The sequence below is a fragment of the Athene noctua genome, chromosome 13, assembly GCF_965140245.1.
Source record: "Athene noctua chromosome 13, bAthNoc1.hap1.1, whole genome shotgun sequence".
Lineage (NCBI taxonomy): Eukaryota > Metazoa > Chordata > Aves > Strigiformes > Strigidae > Athene > Athene noctua.
Genome location: NC_134049.1, coordinates 14,678,407 through 14,693,921, shown reverse-complemented (window position 1 = coordinate 14,693,921; position 15,515 = coordinate 14,678,407). Strand labels below are relative to the sequence as shown.

The window sequence follows — 15,515 nt, the reverse complement described above, 5'->3', positions numbered from 1 at the left end:
GGCAGGGCAGGGGCGTCCCCGCTGGCTTTGCACCCGCCAGCCCTCACACATGCACAACATAACTCTGTTTTAGGTGCTTATGGGGCAGCACCAAACCCCTCCTGCCTTGGAGCAGGGGCACAGCAGCCCAGCCCCAGGCCGCTGCCAAACCCCCATCGCACCATCACGGCCCCGGAGAGTGTCCCAGCCTTTAACAGGAGCTGTTTTGCTGGGAAGTGGGTGTCTTGGCACAGAGAGATGGATCCACTTCTCCCACCTGAGAAAACATGCTGGGAAGGGGGTTAAGCCACTCCCTGTGCCCCCACCCCACCCCAGGGAGCCCTCCCAGGGTCCCGGCTGTTGTGCCGGGGTTAAGCCCTCGCTGCTGGGTGCAGGTGCGCGGCAGGAAGGGCCTGGCTGGTGGCAGAGGCAGAAGGGCCAATTCCCCACAAATGCAGCCCAAAAAAAGCATCAGGTAGGGAGGCGAGCACCAGCCCCACTCATGCAGGGCCTGTGCTGGCTTCTGCTCCCAGCCACCACTTCCCCATCCTTGGGTGACAGAGCTGAGCTCCTGCCACCTAGCTGCATCCCTGAGATGATTTATGTCTAAAATTTGTATTAGAGCCCAGTGTGACAAAATCCAAGTGGTAGAAGTAAAAAGCCGTTAGTGAAACATACTGAACAAAAACATTCAGTAAAAGCAGAGTGACTCTGGTGGGTTCCTGAAGCAGCTCTGTTCTTTGAAGGGAGCATCTTTATCCCACAAGATTTAGGGATCCTGAATGTGTAACAGAGCAGGGTCGACCCTGGGAGGGTGCGGTCCATGCTACAGTAGTCACTACGGCCACTAAATATTTTGTTCTTGGGTCTGGATCTCCACCCCAGTCTGGCATCAGGTACTTCATTCCCACACACATGCTGGCAGGATACTTCCAGCACTGGCAGATCTGGAGAGGCAGAGCATCACCCGTTCCACACCCAGGAACCAAGCTGTTTTTATAGGGAACAGGATGAGACAAAACTGTAGATTCACATGTGACACTTGCTTTTCAATGGCTTGAATGTCAACTGAGTGGCAAAAGCAGAGGGCTGGGAGGGAACAGAAGACGTGAGCAAACAGGGCTGTTTGTCTGAGCTAGTCCACAACAGCGGGAGGCTCTGCCTCCCCCACGCACCCGGGTTTAAGCCCCCGCAGCCCTCCCTCTCCCTCAGCATCATTTCATCGGCGTCCCCCTTCCAACTCCCTGCCGAGGGCTGCAACAAGACTTGGCCGTCCTGGAGGCCGTTGGTTCCCAGGCAGATTAGTTAAATAAATGCTAATAAATACTCAGACAAGGAGCTTTTTAAACCATCTCAGAAATCCCTTGTCTTCTCAGCCTGCCTGCAATGCCTCAGCTCCTCAATGTTTGCAATCTAAACCCCCCCTTCCCCTGCAAACCCACGGGGACGGGCACAGTGACAGTGACAGCGATGCCCAACGCTGCCCAACGCTCTGCACTGAGCTCAACCAGGCCCTGTAAAGCCAGAATTAACAATTCCTCCTGCCGACCAGCAAAACCCCTCCAGCAGCCAACTGCAAAGCCGTAAATCGCCCCCCCCCCCCCCCTTCCTCAGCAGATAACAACAAGGCTGGATTTGTCTCCCATCAGCGAAGCTTAGTGCGAGGTGTGCAGCTATCTGAGATGATCAAATCTTCTGTGCTCCACCCAGCTCCACCCCAAACACCCTTAAACTTTGACCGAGCAGGGAAGCTCTGGCCCCGCTTCCTCCAGACATCACTGCTCAGGGGGCCCGCCCGGAGCTTTGGGCAGGGTGGGGAGAGCCCTTCTCCCCACGGCCGGTGAGTAGGAGCCGTGCTGGCAGCAGGATCCAGCCCTCGCAGGGATCAGGTCTCGTAGCCATAGCAGCGGGGTATTTATTACAGCCCAGCCACACTCCACCCTGGGCTGGTGGACTTTAGCCCTTCATCGAGTAGAAAAGTAGCAGCAGACACCTCCGATCCCGAGGGGCAGCGTCAAACACAAGGAGGACCCCCAAAATAATGGTGAGTGAAGCATTTCAACTGATACAAACTGCTAAACCCCGCTCCCCCTACCCAGATTTTAAAGCTTTTTTTTTTTTTTTTCTCTCCTTCATGCTCCAGGCAAAATTTCTGTCCCAGGATCAAATTAATGGTATGTACAGTTTTGTTCTGGTTTGTGGGTGGTTTTTTTTTTTCATTAGCAAGATAAGCTTAACAAATTTCTAAATATATATACATTTTTATATATATAAAAGCTGGAATTTCCCCAAAATTATCTCAGTCTGGGTTTGTGCTCCCCCACTTGCCCTCCTCCTTGCTCTCAAGGGGATCTGCTTGCTCTGAAATCACAGAAAACTCCCCAGCTTTGTTAAGACAGCGCTGGGCACAGGCATGGAGCTGAAAACCCACCACAGACCCACACACTGGATTGCACCGAGACCTGCAGAGGTTAACCAGCACCCTCCCAAACCCATAAGCATCGGCCCTGGCCAAGCTAGCAGGGACCTGGTGAAATTTCAGGTGACCATTTGCAGTACTGGAGGCTTCACATATGATGGGAGTGAAGACGAAGGAGGAAGAGGAAGAAGGAGAGGGTGCAGGAAGTGCAAATTCTCATCATGGGGCACCGGAGCTTTCCCTGGGAAAGGGGACCCCTCCCTCAGGCTGGAACGAGGAAGGGTTTGCTACAAGAATGGCAGAAGAAATCTGAAAGAACAGTATTACTGCAAATCTGTTAATCTGCAGCCCCTGTGGGCTCAGCAGCTCTGCAGGATTGCTGCAAGGGAGAAGGCAGCCAGGGCAGGGGGAGGCCACAGCACCCACGGGGTGCCCAGCACCCATGCCTGCAATAAGGTCTAGGAATAGAGAAGATGAGGGTGGTTGCACCAAAACAGGCTGGTTTTTATTCCCAGGGCTGCTCTGCAGACAGGACTGTCCCTGTGCAGCACAACTTGTCCGTCAGCGTTAAGCGTGCCGAGGAGCCGCTGTGCTGGGAGCAGAGCGGGAAGGCAGGATGAGAGATGGCAGCCTTATCTAGGTCAGCTGCCAGCCTTATTTATTTATTTGAAAACTGCAAAGCCAGTGTTGGGAGGGGGAAGGGGAGAGGGCGGGCGGGCAGGCGGGGACAGTGGGGAGAGGCGAGGGAGGGCGGCAGGGCAGGCAGAGACTCTGCTATGCCTGGATCACGCAGTGACTGGCACTCCGGCTGTCAAGTGTCACATTATCAGTTCTTCCATTAAAAGCCAGCCAGTGGCAGGCCAAGGAGGGGCAATTACCAGACCCTGCACAGACCACAGCAGGGACCAACCCAGCATCCTCCACCACTCCTTAGGCTCATTCCTCCAGCATCCTCTCCTACTCCCCATGAAGGCAGAGAAAGGTACTTTTTAACAGTATTCTACATATTTGGAAGCCTGACTCGACTTTCAGACTTGCTTCATTAGGGTGAAGGACCCCAATTAGCTCAGCTATTCACAATCCTGGATTTTAATTGCCCTTGGCACTTTACCCCGGGGTCCTCCTGCACTGTTCATCATCTTCCTTGAAACCAGACACCCCGAGCCAGACACAATACCCTTGCTGGAACCTAACCAACGCTGCCCAACCGGGCAACGGGAGAAGAAATGTCACTGGTAGATCAATGTAATCGTACATGGCATAACAGAGTTTTGGTTTTTAATTAGAGTTCAAGGAATGTTTTTCCCTGTATGACAAGAAACAAAAAGGCAAGATAAAAGCCTCCGACCTGATGGCAGTGATGCGGTGCCTGGGAGCCAGCCCGACGCCAGGAGAGGTGCAGAGGCACCTGCACTTGCACAAGATCGGTAAGCAAAGCGCAGCAGTAGCACACGAATAAAAAAACACACTAGATCATGGGTTGAGAAATTCAACTTTTCTGTGGTCAGGAGACTACATACAAAGACAAGGAAGCTGCCCGGAGCCCAGGAGATAATATTCACTCTCAGGTGAAACAGCCCAGGCAATGCAGCTATATAACCCAGAGCAGTCATCAAAACCTAGTCTGATATGCTGGATGGTGAACACAGTCAATCCAGCACATGGATTAAACTAGTGCCATTAAAACAGAAAAGCTTCAAGAGGAGGAGGAGGCATACCTATTGATTGTGGAGGCTGGGAAACTGTCCAGTCCAACCAGCAGAGGCAGAATAGCACAGAAAGATATTCTTCTGCAGATATGTATAAATAAATACAAAGCACAGCACAAAGACCAAAGAAGAATCATGAGATAAAGTGGACTGGATTCAAAGTTCTGGCTGTGAGGTTTCAGAGCACAAGTCTAGCAATGCTATAAATGGGGTTTGGGTCAGGAGAAAGGCCCCAGCAGTGGCCCAGCCTGGCCCAGAGCAGGGTCAGGCAAAAGGTGCTACAGAAGGGGAACTGGCAGGGAGAGGAGGGGGGATGCTTAGGTCTGGATCCAGACTACAAAACTGAGCCACTCCTAAACAGTCTGCTCTTATTTTTCCAGACAGAAATGCAGAGCTGGATTTCTCCACTTTCCTGAATATAATGTACAGACAAATGAAGCAAGAGGAACCGGAGCGGGAAATCCTCACAGCCTTGTCTATGATAGACAGGCAGAAGAGAGGCGTTATCACCGTTTCGGAGCTGAGAGCCAAACTTACAAGATTAGGAGAAAAGCTTTCCGAGGAAGAAGGTATTTTGCAATTCACAGATGTATCAAATGCTTCCCCATCTTCTTATTTCCTTCCTGATTTTCCTTCGTAGTATTTATAAGTGAGCATCTGCCCCATGAAGGGCCCTGGGAGAGTGTCCGTGCCCCCCGCTGCAGGGATGCTGTAAGGAGCACACAGTGCACTGGCAGCTTCCCAAGAGCACAATTTGGAAGAGAGGGGAAATTTTTAATTAAGATTCTTAAAAAAAAAAAAAAAAAAGGGGGGGGGGGGGGGAGTTCTTGTTTGTCAGAAATTTGTTTCAAAGGGACACAGCAGAAAGGAATTTCCAGGAAGCTTAAAATGATCCAAGACCTTTTAGACAGCAGATTTTGTGCTAGGCATTTTAGTAGGCATATGAATTTTTTTAAAGGCATTCCCCATTCTTCCAGCTTCCCCAGGCTGCAGGAACTGGGCCCAGCATGCAGGAAGGCAGGGCAGTGCCCCGCACACCCTCTGCCCTTGGGACGGGGTGTCCTGTCCCCTCCCTGCTCCAAACCACATCACCTTTGGGTTCTTCTCCAGCTCTCACAGAGCTCTCACCCCTCTGACCCTACTGCGGGGAGCAGGCTCCAGAGCTTTCAAACTGCTTACTCCCTGCCCAAGACTGCCTTAGAAAAACCCATCACCGGTTTGATACAGGCAAGGAAACCAGGGTTATGGGGTTTATCCAGACCCCACTTGGCTCCTTGAGGGTGTAAGAACGGTTCTGTCTAATGTTAAAGGAGAATTTTGATTTAATCAGAGCAAGGCTGGTCAGCCCAATCAGTCACCAGCTTCACAAGTGATACACAACAACGCATTTCTTCTCAGTGTTTTCTTCAATTGTTTAACGAATAATAGTTCATGAAGCTATTAACATCTGAAAACACTTTCAGAGCTATTATGAGGGCTGAACAAACAGTGACATGGAGACATTACCCCTAATTAAAGGCATCCTAGCAAGAACCACCGTTACATGAAGATTTGGGAGGTACAGGGGGATTTCCCATTACTTTTGAGGTACAGGCTGCGCATCTACTCTCAGCCTGTACCAAGGCACTACAGGCCCTACTGTAGGAAGGGATGCTTCTTCTCAACAAGAAATTCTGCTTTTGGCTTGACACACTGAAGTCCAGCTTGCTAAGCCGCTATAAATATTTGATACCGGAATAGACTCTTTCATTAGCATCTGCAATTGTTCAGTAACTACTGGCATGTACCTTCATTTACAGGGGCTCCAGAAAAGCCTTCACTTCATGTTAATTTAATGTACTTTTACCAAATAAGAACCAACACATTTTTATTCTATGTTATTTTTAAATGCTCTGGGGAGAATTAATTATTTTTTTAATTTATGTCCCTAGAACCACTTGATTACCATCTAGGTATTCTTTTTGAAAGGAAGATTACATCTCCTGGACAGAAAGAACTGTTACTCACCTTACAGTAACAGCAGTTCGGACAATTTACCCCTCATTTACCCCACACTGCACCCAAATCCTCCTGGCAGCAGCTTCACCAGGGCAGCACCTACCCCCTGCACATGCTGCCTGCAAACCAAGGGGGAAAGTCTCTCATCCAGTACCCCCATGAACAGCAGAGAGAGGAAACAGGTTATGCTGCTCACAGAGACCTTCCACAACTATGGGTAGTAACACACACTGACCGTTCTCAACTCCACCAGATCCCTCAGTGCTGGGTCAACCCGACTCTTCAACCCCTCCAGGGATGGGGACTCCCCCCCTGCCCTGGGCAGCCCATTCCAACGCCCAACAACCCCTTCTGGAAAGAAATCCTTCCTCAGAGCCAGCCTGACCCTGCCCTGGTGCAGCTTGAGGCCATTCCCTCTTGTCCTGTCACTTACTACTAGGTTCAAGAGACTCATCCCTCCTCTCTGCATCCTCCTTTCAGGCAGTTGTAGAGGGTGATGAGGTCTCCCCTCACCCTCCTCCAGACTAAAGAATCCCAGTTCCCTAAATGGGCTCTGAACACCTAGAAGGTGTCCCACTAATGAAATATCAAATGATAAATGCAGGTCCACAACCCAACAGCTTCGTCTCCAACAGATCACCTGTTCCATCCCTCTGCACAGCACCCAGCCACGGGCCCAAAAGAAAACACCAACATGCTGGTGAAACTGGACACACGCCCCTCAACATCAGCATGTACGCAAGCAAAAACCTCTCTCTTCGGCTGTATTAGATGCCTTATTGAAGGAAACTGCTGCCCAAAACATTATCAAACAAAAGCTGCTGGGATTCTCTGATGTTTTAGTGCCTACCTGCTATAGGTTATGAGTAAAACAAGCCAAGGAATTCGCCTCCCCTCCTGTCATCTGAAGGAAGAAGGCACCTAATTCCCAGTAGTAGCTTCATTCAGCAACATTTAATGTTACTTTCCTGTGTCATTTCTTACATACTTCTACTTTATTGATGTTATTTGACAGGAACAATACTTTTCAATGGTTTAGCCCACACAGAAGAAAGCATTTTAAGTTAGATAACTGCTGTTGCTGCCAAGGCATTCCCAAAGCTGGAAGGAAAAAGCATCACTACTGCCAGGTGCCAACCGCATGGCTTTTAGGAGTATTTTCAGCAAGAGCCTTAGAGCCCCAGCTGAGAAGGTATTCTTCCCTTTCAAGTGCTAAAGGCCCATTGATATTAACAAGTGCCACACAAATCTACTTAAAGTTGGGCACAAAATCTGCACGAGCACTTAAGTTTTGTCTGAATTGAATAGGGACAGGTTTGCTATTCAAGCCAAACAAGCCATTCATACCAAGAGTAAGCCAATTTGGTCTGAATTTGTGAATCTTTTCCACGTGGAACTCAAAGAGATTAACATCTCTGCTCCAGAAAGTCTGACATGAAAATCAAAATCGAAGTGCTGAGGGTCATTTAAAACTATAATCTGGATGGCACCTCCAACTGATCCCAGAAGTTATTACTTCTAACAAAAATGATCTGAAAACCCAAATCCTGCATTGCTCTTCTTTTGAGGATCACAACATCCCTAATACATGCCACTCAAACTTCTATTTTTCTTTTACTCTTTTAGTTGATGACCTGCTAAAAGGAGCCAAAGTTGGACCAAATGGAACAATAAAATACGAAGAATTTGTCCACACCATTTGTCTTCCTACAGTTGACTACTAAAATTCAAAGCAAGAGATTTGCTAAGAGCAGAACCTGAAACTTATTTTGATTTCAGTTTCTTCTAGTTACTGTTTGGACTCAGGAGTCAACATTTCTCTTTAAAAATCCTTATTTTGCCTTCACGATAGTGCTTACACTTACACAGGTTCCCACCCTATTTCTGAAGAAACGTTGTCACAAAACATGAGCTGTTACTTTAATAAATCAAATGTGACGTTCCCTTTTGTAATGTCTAACATGCTTAAAAAAAACATCAACTCTTTTAAAACTGCATTTGAGTCTACAGGTTGCAGTACAAATGGTAACTTGTAGTTAGGGTCTCATGGTGACTGTGTTCCAAGAAACTAGCATCACCCAGAACCATTTGATGCTTCCACACACCCAAACCCAGACATGGTTCTTTGTGGAGAAACAGATTCCCCAGGAAGCTCGACTATGTCACGATGGTGGTAAATTTAGCGTAACTATGCACAGCTTCCCAGTATTCCTCAGATCAGTGGTACGATCTCAACCAGATGTTCCCCTGTCACGAAGCTGTCAAGTTAACGGTCCCGCTTGCAGGGTGGCCGCGTCCCTGCTGACTCCCAGAGCGACAGGAGACGAGCAGCCAGCAACTCCCCAGCTCCCCGTCAGTGATGCTCACCAGCTGCAGAGGACGACTCCCGGTCTCTGAACACAGGAACAGCCTAGGATCACTGTCTCGTTCCTCCTCATCTTTCGCACCTCCAACAGACAAGATCTCTGTGGTGGTGTGCTTCTCGCATTATTTATTAAGGTGTGGTATCTTGCAACGTCAGGTTTCTGTGCAGTTGAAGTGCCCCTGCATTTTGAGGCAGCATGCTGAAAATGCTGTGCTTGGTAAATGTATCTGTTACCAAGTTCTGGGCTAGCTGCCCAGAACATACTCCTAGAGACAGCCTGGCAGGGAAAAAACAGAGGCCATGAAAATGCAGCTTCTCTACAACAGGAAGAAACCCACCTCATCTCTCTTGACTTTAGACCAATGAAAACCAACATGAGCCACAGCAGTCGTTACTGATCTTATTCCATTTACCTCTTGGCAGCCCTAGCTGAGGTCCTCAGACTGACATGACACTTAGGACAACGTACAGCAGATTCTCTGGAGTCAACTGTAAATTTGCAGCGACCTGTGAAGTTCGCTGGAAGACCGTGCGCTCCTGCCACCTCTGCTGGAGCTTCTACCCACAGGCCCCCATGTCCCTTCATTCCATCCCTGCCTCTCCTTCCTTTTCTTAATTCTTAATCTTAATTCTCAATCTTTATTGCTGAAACAACTCTTTGCTTAATTTTTAATTTGCAATTAGATCATTACAGCCATGGCAGATACAATGCATTTATCCCCTACTGAGGCACCCAGCACAGCCTGAACACCGCGGACTAAGGCCACCACCAAAACCATCCCACATTGCCGCAACTGAATCAACCAGAACTGCAGTCAGCACAAACTTGGTTATAAACTGAAAAAACCAAAGCATGAGGCAACCTTAACCCTTGCAGATCAGTAACAGTGTTTCTTGAAGTTGGTAAGGCTGGCATTATTCTCATGGAATATTATTACATGGGGGTAAAAAAAGCACAGCTTAAATGACATGCTGAATGCTATACAAGAAATGGAAGTGGATCCAGGACGTATCTTATTTAAGACAAATGGCAGTTTTGTGCCCAACCTCCTGATTCAGAGCCAAGCTGCAGAGCATGCAGTTCTCACAAGGCAGCAGTCCCAGACTAACCCAGTAAGCTCAGATTTGGATCCTGACTCACCAAGATACTAACCAAAGGCCCTCTGAACAGTGAAGGATCGTGCTTCATAGTGAAATGAACTCTGCTCGATGTGTAACTGCCACACCTTGTGTCTGCCTGCCACATCCCTCAATTCTTATATGAGCTCTGCCTACTCTACAGACAGAAAACAAAACAAAAAGCCCCTTGTTCTGTGAAAATTAGTTACAAGCAGCTCAACACTCAGATAACACTCCAGAAAAACATTATACAGTATAGTGATAGGATCCACTAGAAAAAACAAGAACAGGTTCCAGCTAACAGCAGAAGATAGGATTTCTCCTGTAACTCTTGCGAGGGTTCACAGTTAACCTCAATGTTTGGACAAAAAACCCACCTACCTTGATGCCGAGCCTTTCCACACTCGTGCCTTTCCTTTTGGAGGTCTGCCCACAGCATGCAGTTCGATTTCTGCCCCCCCTAGAGCTCTTCCAGACCTTTGCTACAGAAGTACCAGCGATGAAGGAGAGCAAAAACCTCGGCTGCTTTGAGCATGAGCATAATTAGCTTATGAAACAAGGAGTTCATTAGAAGCATTTGTTTCCAATATGCATCAATAGCCAAATTACAAATGATCCAATACACAGCTTAATTCTTCCCTATTGACCAGAACAGTTGATTAACAAATCCTTTCAGCTGCAGACAATATAAAAGCTTGTATGTCATGGGGATTGATCAGCTCAAAATCACTTTGGATTACTCCAGAATGCATCTGTATCATAACAGGCATTACTACCCTCTCTGGGTGGGTAAACATTACCCAAATAAAAGCCAGCAGAAAGGAACTGCACTTCACACACACTCACAAAACAAAGCAGCACTGTTAGAGCTTGGGCAGACAAGTGTGAGACACTCCATGCCACAAAACATTCAGAAGCAAAGCATTCCTGTTCAAAAGGGACCTCTGCAACTCTGAGTTCACAGAAAACACCCTCCTCCCTCCTCCCCTTTTTTTTTCCCCCAGGAAACACAAGGTAACTGAATGCTTTTTATTACATCTAAAGATTTCTACATAAACAGGTAACATTCAATAGGTAAACCATTTTTTTTCCAATGCATATAATAAATATTTTCACTTGGTACTTTTATACAAACTGACATTGGTCTACTATACATTTTTAAAAGTCATTTACTGGTTTGGCATGCCGTATGGAAACTAAGAGAAAGTTTTAAGGCAATGAATGACAGATTTAAATTCATGGAATTAATGGTAATTTTAATATTCTGCTTATATACATTTTTCCCTTTGTTAATTAAAACAATTAACAGCAGCACTTTTGGGGACCACCAGCAATTTTCCCTTGTTAGAAATCTAAGCTCTGTTAAAAAAAAAAAAAAAAAAGAAAAGAAAGAAAAACAGTTATGCTGACAAAACAATATCTTTTCTATTTAAAATGTGCTTAAAACCCTGAAATGTTAATCTGCAACAAAGAATTAATTTTCAAAACGTGCTCCTCACAGTCCTTAGCTCTGCGTTGGGAGGCAGGTCCAAGAGAGTCCAATGAAAATCTATCAGTCATCCCGTCCTTGAAAGGCTTATTGAATCCTGGCCATGGAGAGGAAAAGGGCAAGCCTGGAATTGCTGTCACATTGATCATTACAGAAGTGCTACAAAGTTTTTAACGCATGGCATCGGTTATAGTTCAGTGCGGTTTTTCATTTTCTAAAGGATGCATCAGTGACACCCTCAAGAGCGATTCACAGCCACTTCCACCCTGCTCTTCCAACAGCTACGTACTCACCCCCCTGTACACGCAAACACATGCCCACACCCCACTCCTCCAGTGGAAGAATTTGAGGACAAGAGACCACTGGCCTAAGGATACTGAAACTCTGCAGTCTGCAGCGAAGGGAGCAGCACCACAAGCCAGGCCACCATGGGTTGCTTTACTGCTGCTTTGATAAAACGCGAACTAATGGAGATTGAGTTTTGGAGTGACGTTTGCAGGGAACTTGTTGAGAACTCAGACTGAGACTTCTACCAAGCAATGTTAACTGTGGTCAGAGGCACAGAGAATTATCAGCTATAGAGAACACCCTAGCATGAAACAGGAATACTCACAAAGCATATGGGATTAACACCACAAAGGAGGATTTCAGAACATTTCTGTCCCTTCTTTGTAGAGCAATGAGGTTAAAAAAATGACAACAGTGAATTGAACAGCCTTCCTTCCCTTCAGGGTAACTCATGAGGAAACAGAAGACGTCATCAGCTGACCTCACTTTCCAAAAGCTAAGATAGGCATAAAGATGCCAGATTCTGTGTTACCAGACACTCGCCACATTTCATTTTATATGTGAATTAACAAGATTTTAATACCATTGTCAAAAGTGACATAAACTGCTCTTCAGGTCATCTTTAACAATACAGTCAATGGAAATGTTGCCACGATCGTCGGTAAAACAGCCACAAACTCTCCCGAATTTCTCGTATTTCAGAAGCTGGGGACACACACGCTCCCAGTTACACTGACAGCAGTCGTACTCCAGATTTACAAACTGTATTATAGCAAAGCATATGCTCTGAAGTTACCAGGTTAGTATGACTAAAATGTATGAGATATATTCCTAGTGTAGGTTTAATCACTTCAAAATCAGACTGAGTTTAAAAAATAAGTATTTCCCATTTTCTATCCTTTTATTTATTTTTTAACTGACATTTAATAAATTATAAAATTGGTGTATGGTGAAATATATATATCAGCCAGATATGTATGAAATACACATGCATGGGAAAAACTATTTAACTCACTTAACTCACACACACAGATCTATAAATACATATATACACACACATATACATATAAACACAAACATTTGTTTTCAAAATTCAAGTCAACTATTTAGTGGCAGAGGGATGCTGTAAAAACACTAAAAACGATTTTGATGCCACATAATGTGAACCTTTCAAATAACCATACGACTGATCATACAGCAATACCTAATGCTACTTGGATTAAAGATTTTTTTTCTTTTTTTTTTCCTTTTTTTCCTTTTTTTTTTTTTCTTTTTTAATCAATGCAAGATTTTGAGACAACTTCATAGGCAAAAGGTGGCCCTTGTCAATGCTCAAAGCAACTAACTGCAATCAACAGTTTTGGACATTAAAAATTCAGACAAGAATCTGCTAATTTTAGTATTCCTTATCTCTCTTTCCTGATAAACTTGTTACCTGCACTTTCAACGAGTTATAAAAATATTTTTCACACCAGAGGAAATATTTACTCTCTCTGACATGGACTTTGGGACACAAGAGAATCACTTCCTTCCCTCCCCCTTCTCTTAACTTTAAAGAATCTCCTGAAAAACTGCATTCCAGCTATTTACACATTTCACTCTTAATAAGAACGGATCAGACCAAATGACCCATCGGTTCTAAAAAAAGATTTTCTTATATCATGCACAACTTTAAAAAAAAAAGAGAAAACAGGAAGTAAATATGGCTCAAAGTTCAACATATGCATACTGAAAAATCGGGGAAATAAAAAAAAAAAAAATCACAAGGCCAAAAAGAGAAAACTGAATTTTGAAACCCACTACCCTAAGAGACTTCAATAGGTAGCAATATGTTTGAGTACATGGGCTACAGGGTGGGGCTTTTTTATTGGGTTGGTTTTTGGTTTAAGAGACTCACATTGAACATTTAATACTAATTTTGATGAATGTGAACTCAGAAGACAGTGTATCAAGACCATTATCAGCTGCACAACCATGCAATAGTGTGTTGGTGTTTGTATTTTCTTCCTTTTGTTGACAAGTTCACTTTTAAGCAGAAATTTGATCTACTGCAGCTAAAAGTAGGTTTCTCCAGACAGAACAAGATAGGCCTCAAATCAATAGGCCGTTTATACACGCATGGCTAACTTCAAAGCACAAGCAGTTCCACAAATTTAAAATTGATACATGCTTAATATTTTGCTGATTAGGATCTTAAGTTATTTTAAAAGGATTTCATAGTAAGTTCTTAGAAACAAAACCCTACAGTCCAGTGTGTCAATGCTTTTATTTGGGGCTAGATTCTATAAAAATTCTCTGTCTTGTCCCACATAAGCACAGCCAAGTAACTCCTCAGCCTGAGATTTTATTGAGTCTGGCCCTCAAGAATAATTGGTGCACTAATGAGCTTGCGACATGCTTGACTAAAGCATGGAATTAAAAACAAGATTATAATCATCTGAATAGAGGGTCACAACCAGAAATGACCAAAAAAAATCCTAAAAAACCAAACCCACTCCTGAAAGGCTCTGTCCTGCAAACAGAGGGGATGCTGTGGAACAGTTTGGGTAGGGTTTATTCCGCTTTAAGCATAATAAAATCTGAACTAAATAAGAGATGGGGAATTAGATTCCACCACCAAAGGTAAATGTCTCCAAGAAGAGGAAAAAACCCCCTCTCTCAAGTTTGAACTTTAGAAGTTCAGCTCCTTTCCTGTTTATTTTACAGTGAAGAAAATAATGCCATTTGTGTCCAAACTATGGGGGTAAAAAAAAGTAACTCACATGACAAATGCACAGGTGTAAAATCTTCAGCATCCATAAAAATGAACTGAAGCTCCTTGTTTTTGTTAATTTTTTTTTTTGTTTTGTGTTTTTTTTTTCTTATTTTTACCAGTGAGGCCATCTTAGGTTTATATACAAAAGTAAAACTGAAAATATACTTTTGTTCTCTGTACACATAAATTTTTTTCCCTAAAAAAGGAAAAAAACTTGTCTATGTTTCTAACATAAAGTAAAACCAAGCACAAAGATTTCCTCTGACAAGTTCATTTACTCCAAAAATCAGTCCAACGAAATAATGTCTGGTATGATACCAAAGATAGACGCCGTGTCCGTGCTGCTCCTACTTGCAACTGGATGACCATGATTCTCTCGCAGGCTGTTGGAGGAAACAAGACTGCTGTTACTGCCACTATTGCTACCATTTGTGGCTGGCAGAGAACTGCTTCCTCCTGCATTTAGCTGATCGAGAAACATCTGAGATGAAGTGTATGGGAAAAAACGAGAGTGTAAGAGTTCTTGATCATCTGATGCGGAAACTGCCGCAGCTGCAGCAGCAAGAAGGGATGTGTTGTAATGCTGAGGGGAAAAACAACATTTTCAAGTTACATTTCAGACACCATAGTTTTGATTCAGACCAGCACAAAAGAAGGTATTTGTAAGCTAAAGCTCTTGACAGCTTCTGGATTTCACACCAGCTAGTCTACTCAACCTTTCTGTAAGTTAAGTAGACCGATGCTGTGAACTTTTATCTCTGCAGCCCCTGATTTCTGAAGCCAAAAGAAAACTGGAAATACTAGTATTAGTAAGAGCAAACACTAGAAAGGCAACAGTATCGCAAGACACCCAAAACAGTAAGAGCAAGAAGCAGCACTCTTTTACCTCTTAAAAAAACCCCTTGGTGGAAAAATTCCCCCAAATTCAAAGAAACATTTTGCCATCCCTCTCCTCCGCTCAAAAGCACAGACCAACCAGAGCTGGTGAAACTATGTGCTAATCACTGTTGGTGGAGGAAAGCACACTTCTGCAAAAAACACGTTTAGAAAGAGCACGCTTAGTCCCATGAGATGGCAGCAAGGGCTGTCCCAGGTTACATGCTGCTGGGCAGCCTTGAAAGGCAAGAACTTCAGCTATCAGGAATCAGAATTTAAATACAATCTCTCTGTAGGGTAATTTTGCTCTTGATGTTTCTTTCCACTATTACAAAACATATGTGAAGGCTATTCAGCCTTGTTCCCCAATGTTTATGCACTGGTATAATTATGCTGTATCAGTGCAGCATCAGACTTTCGCATTACTTCTTTCAGAAAAATTCTCAAATCTATGTTTTACTGAATATCAAGATAGCTTTTCTGAATCCAAATTCTACAGGGCAGGCTCTGGTCTTAAA

The 15,515-nt window shown here is 44.6% G+C and overlaps 2 protein-coding genes across 5 annotated transcripts in view; one reads left to right on the top strand and one right to left on the bottom strand.

Annotated features, from left to right (window-relative positions):
- Positions 1–2,098: 2,098 nt before the first annotated feature.
- On the top strand, positions 2,099–8,048 carry CALML4 (calmodulin like 4). Of its 3 annotated transcripts, none has more exons than XM_074917147.1 (4): positions 2,102–2,153; positions 3,685–3,825; positions 4,488–4,676; positions 7,732–8,048. In XM_074917147.1, the coding sequence occupies exons 1-4, from the start codon at positions 2,114–2,116 to the stop codon at positions 7,827–7,829; spliced, it is 468 nt and encodes a 155-aa protein (XP_074773248.1). In that variant the 5' UTR covers positions 2,102–2,113; the 3' UTR covers positions 7,830–8,048. The 3 variants fall into 3 exon arrangements, with proteins under 3 accessions (XP_074773250.1, XP_074773248.1, XP_074773249.1); XM_074917148.1 differs by having other exon boundaries at positions 3,685–3,829; positions 4,492–4,676; XM_074917149.1 differs by lacking the exon at positions 3,685–3,825 and having other exon boundaries at positions 2,099–2,153.
- Positions 8,049–10,635: 2,587 nt separating this feature from the next.
- The window catches only part of PIAS1 (protein inhibitor of activated STAT 1), a 64,470-nt gene continuing 59,590 nt past the window's right edge, over positions 10,636–15,515 (bottom strand). Inside the window, exon 14 of one of the 2 annotated variants that reach the window (XM_074916827.1) lies at positions 10,636–14,704. In XM_074916827.1, the coding sequence (XP_074772928.1) occupies positions 14,408–14,704 (297 nt within the window). In that variant the 3' untranslated portion in view covers positions 10,636–14,407. The remainder of the gene's footprint in view (positions 14,705–15,515) is intronic. The other variant, XM_074916828.1, reaches the window with a different exon arrangement.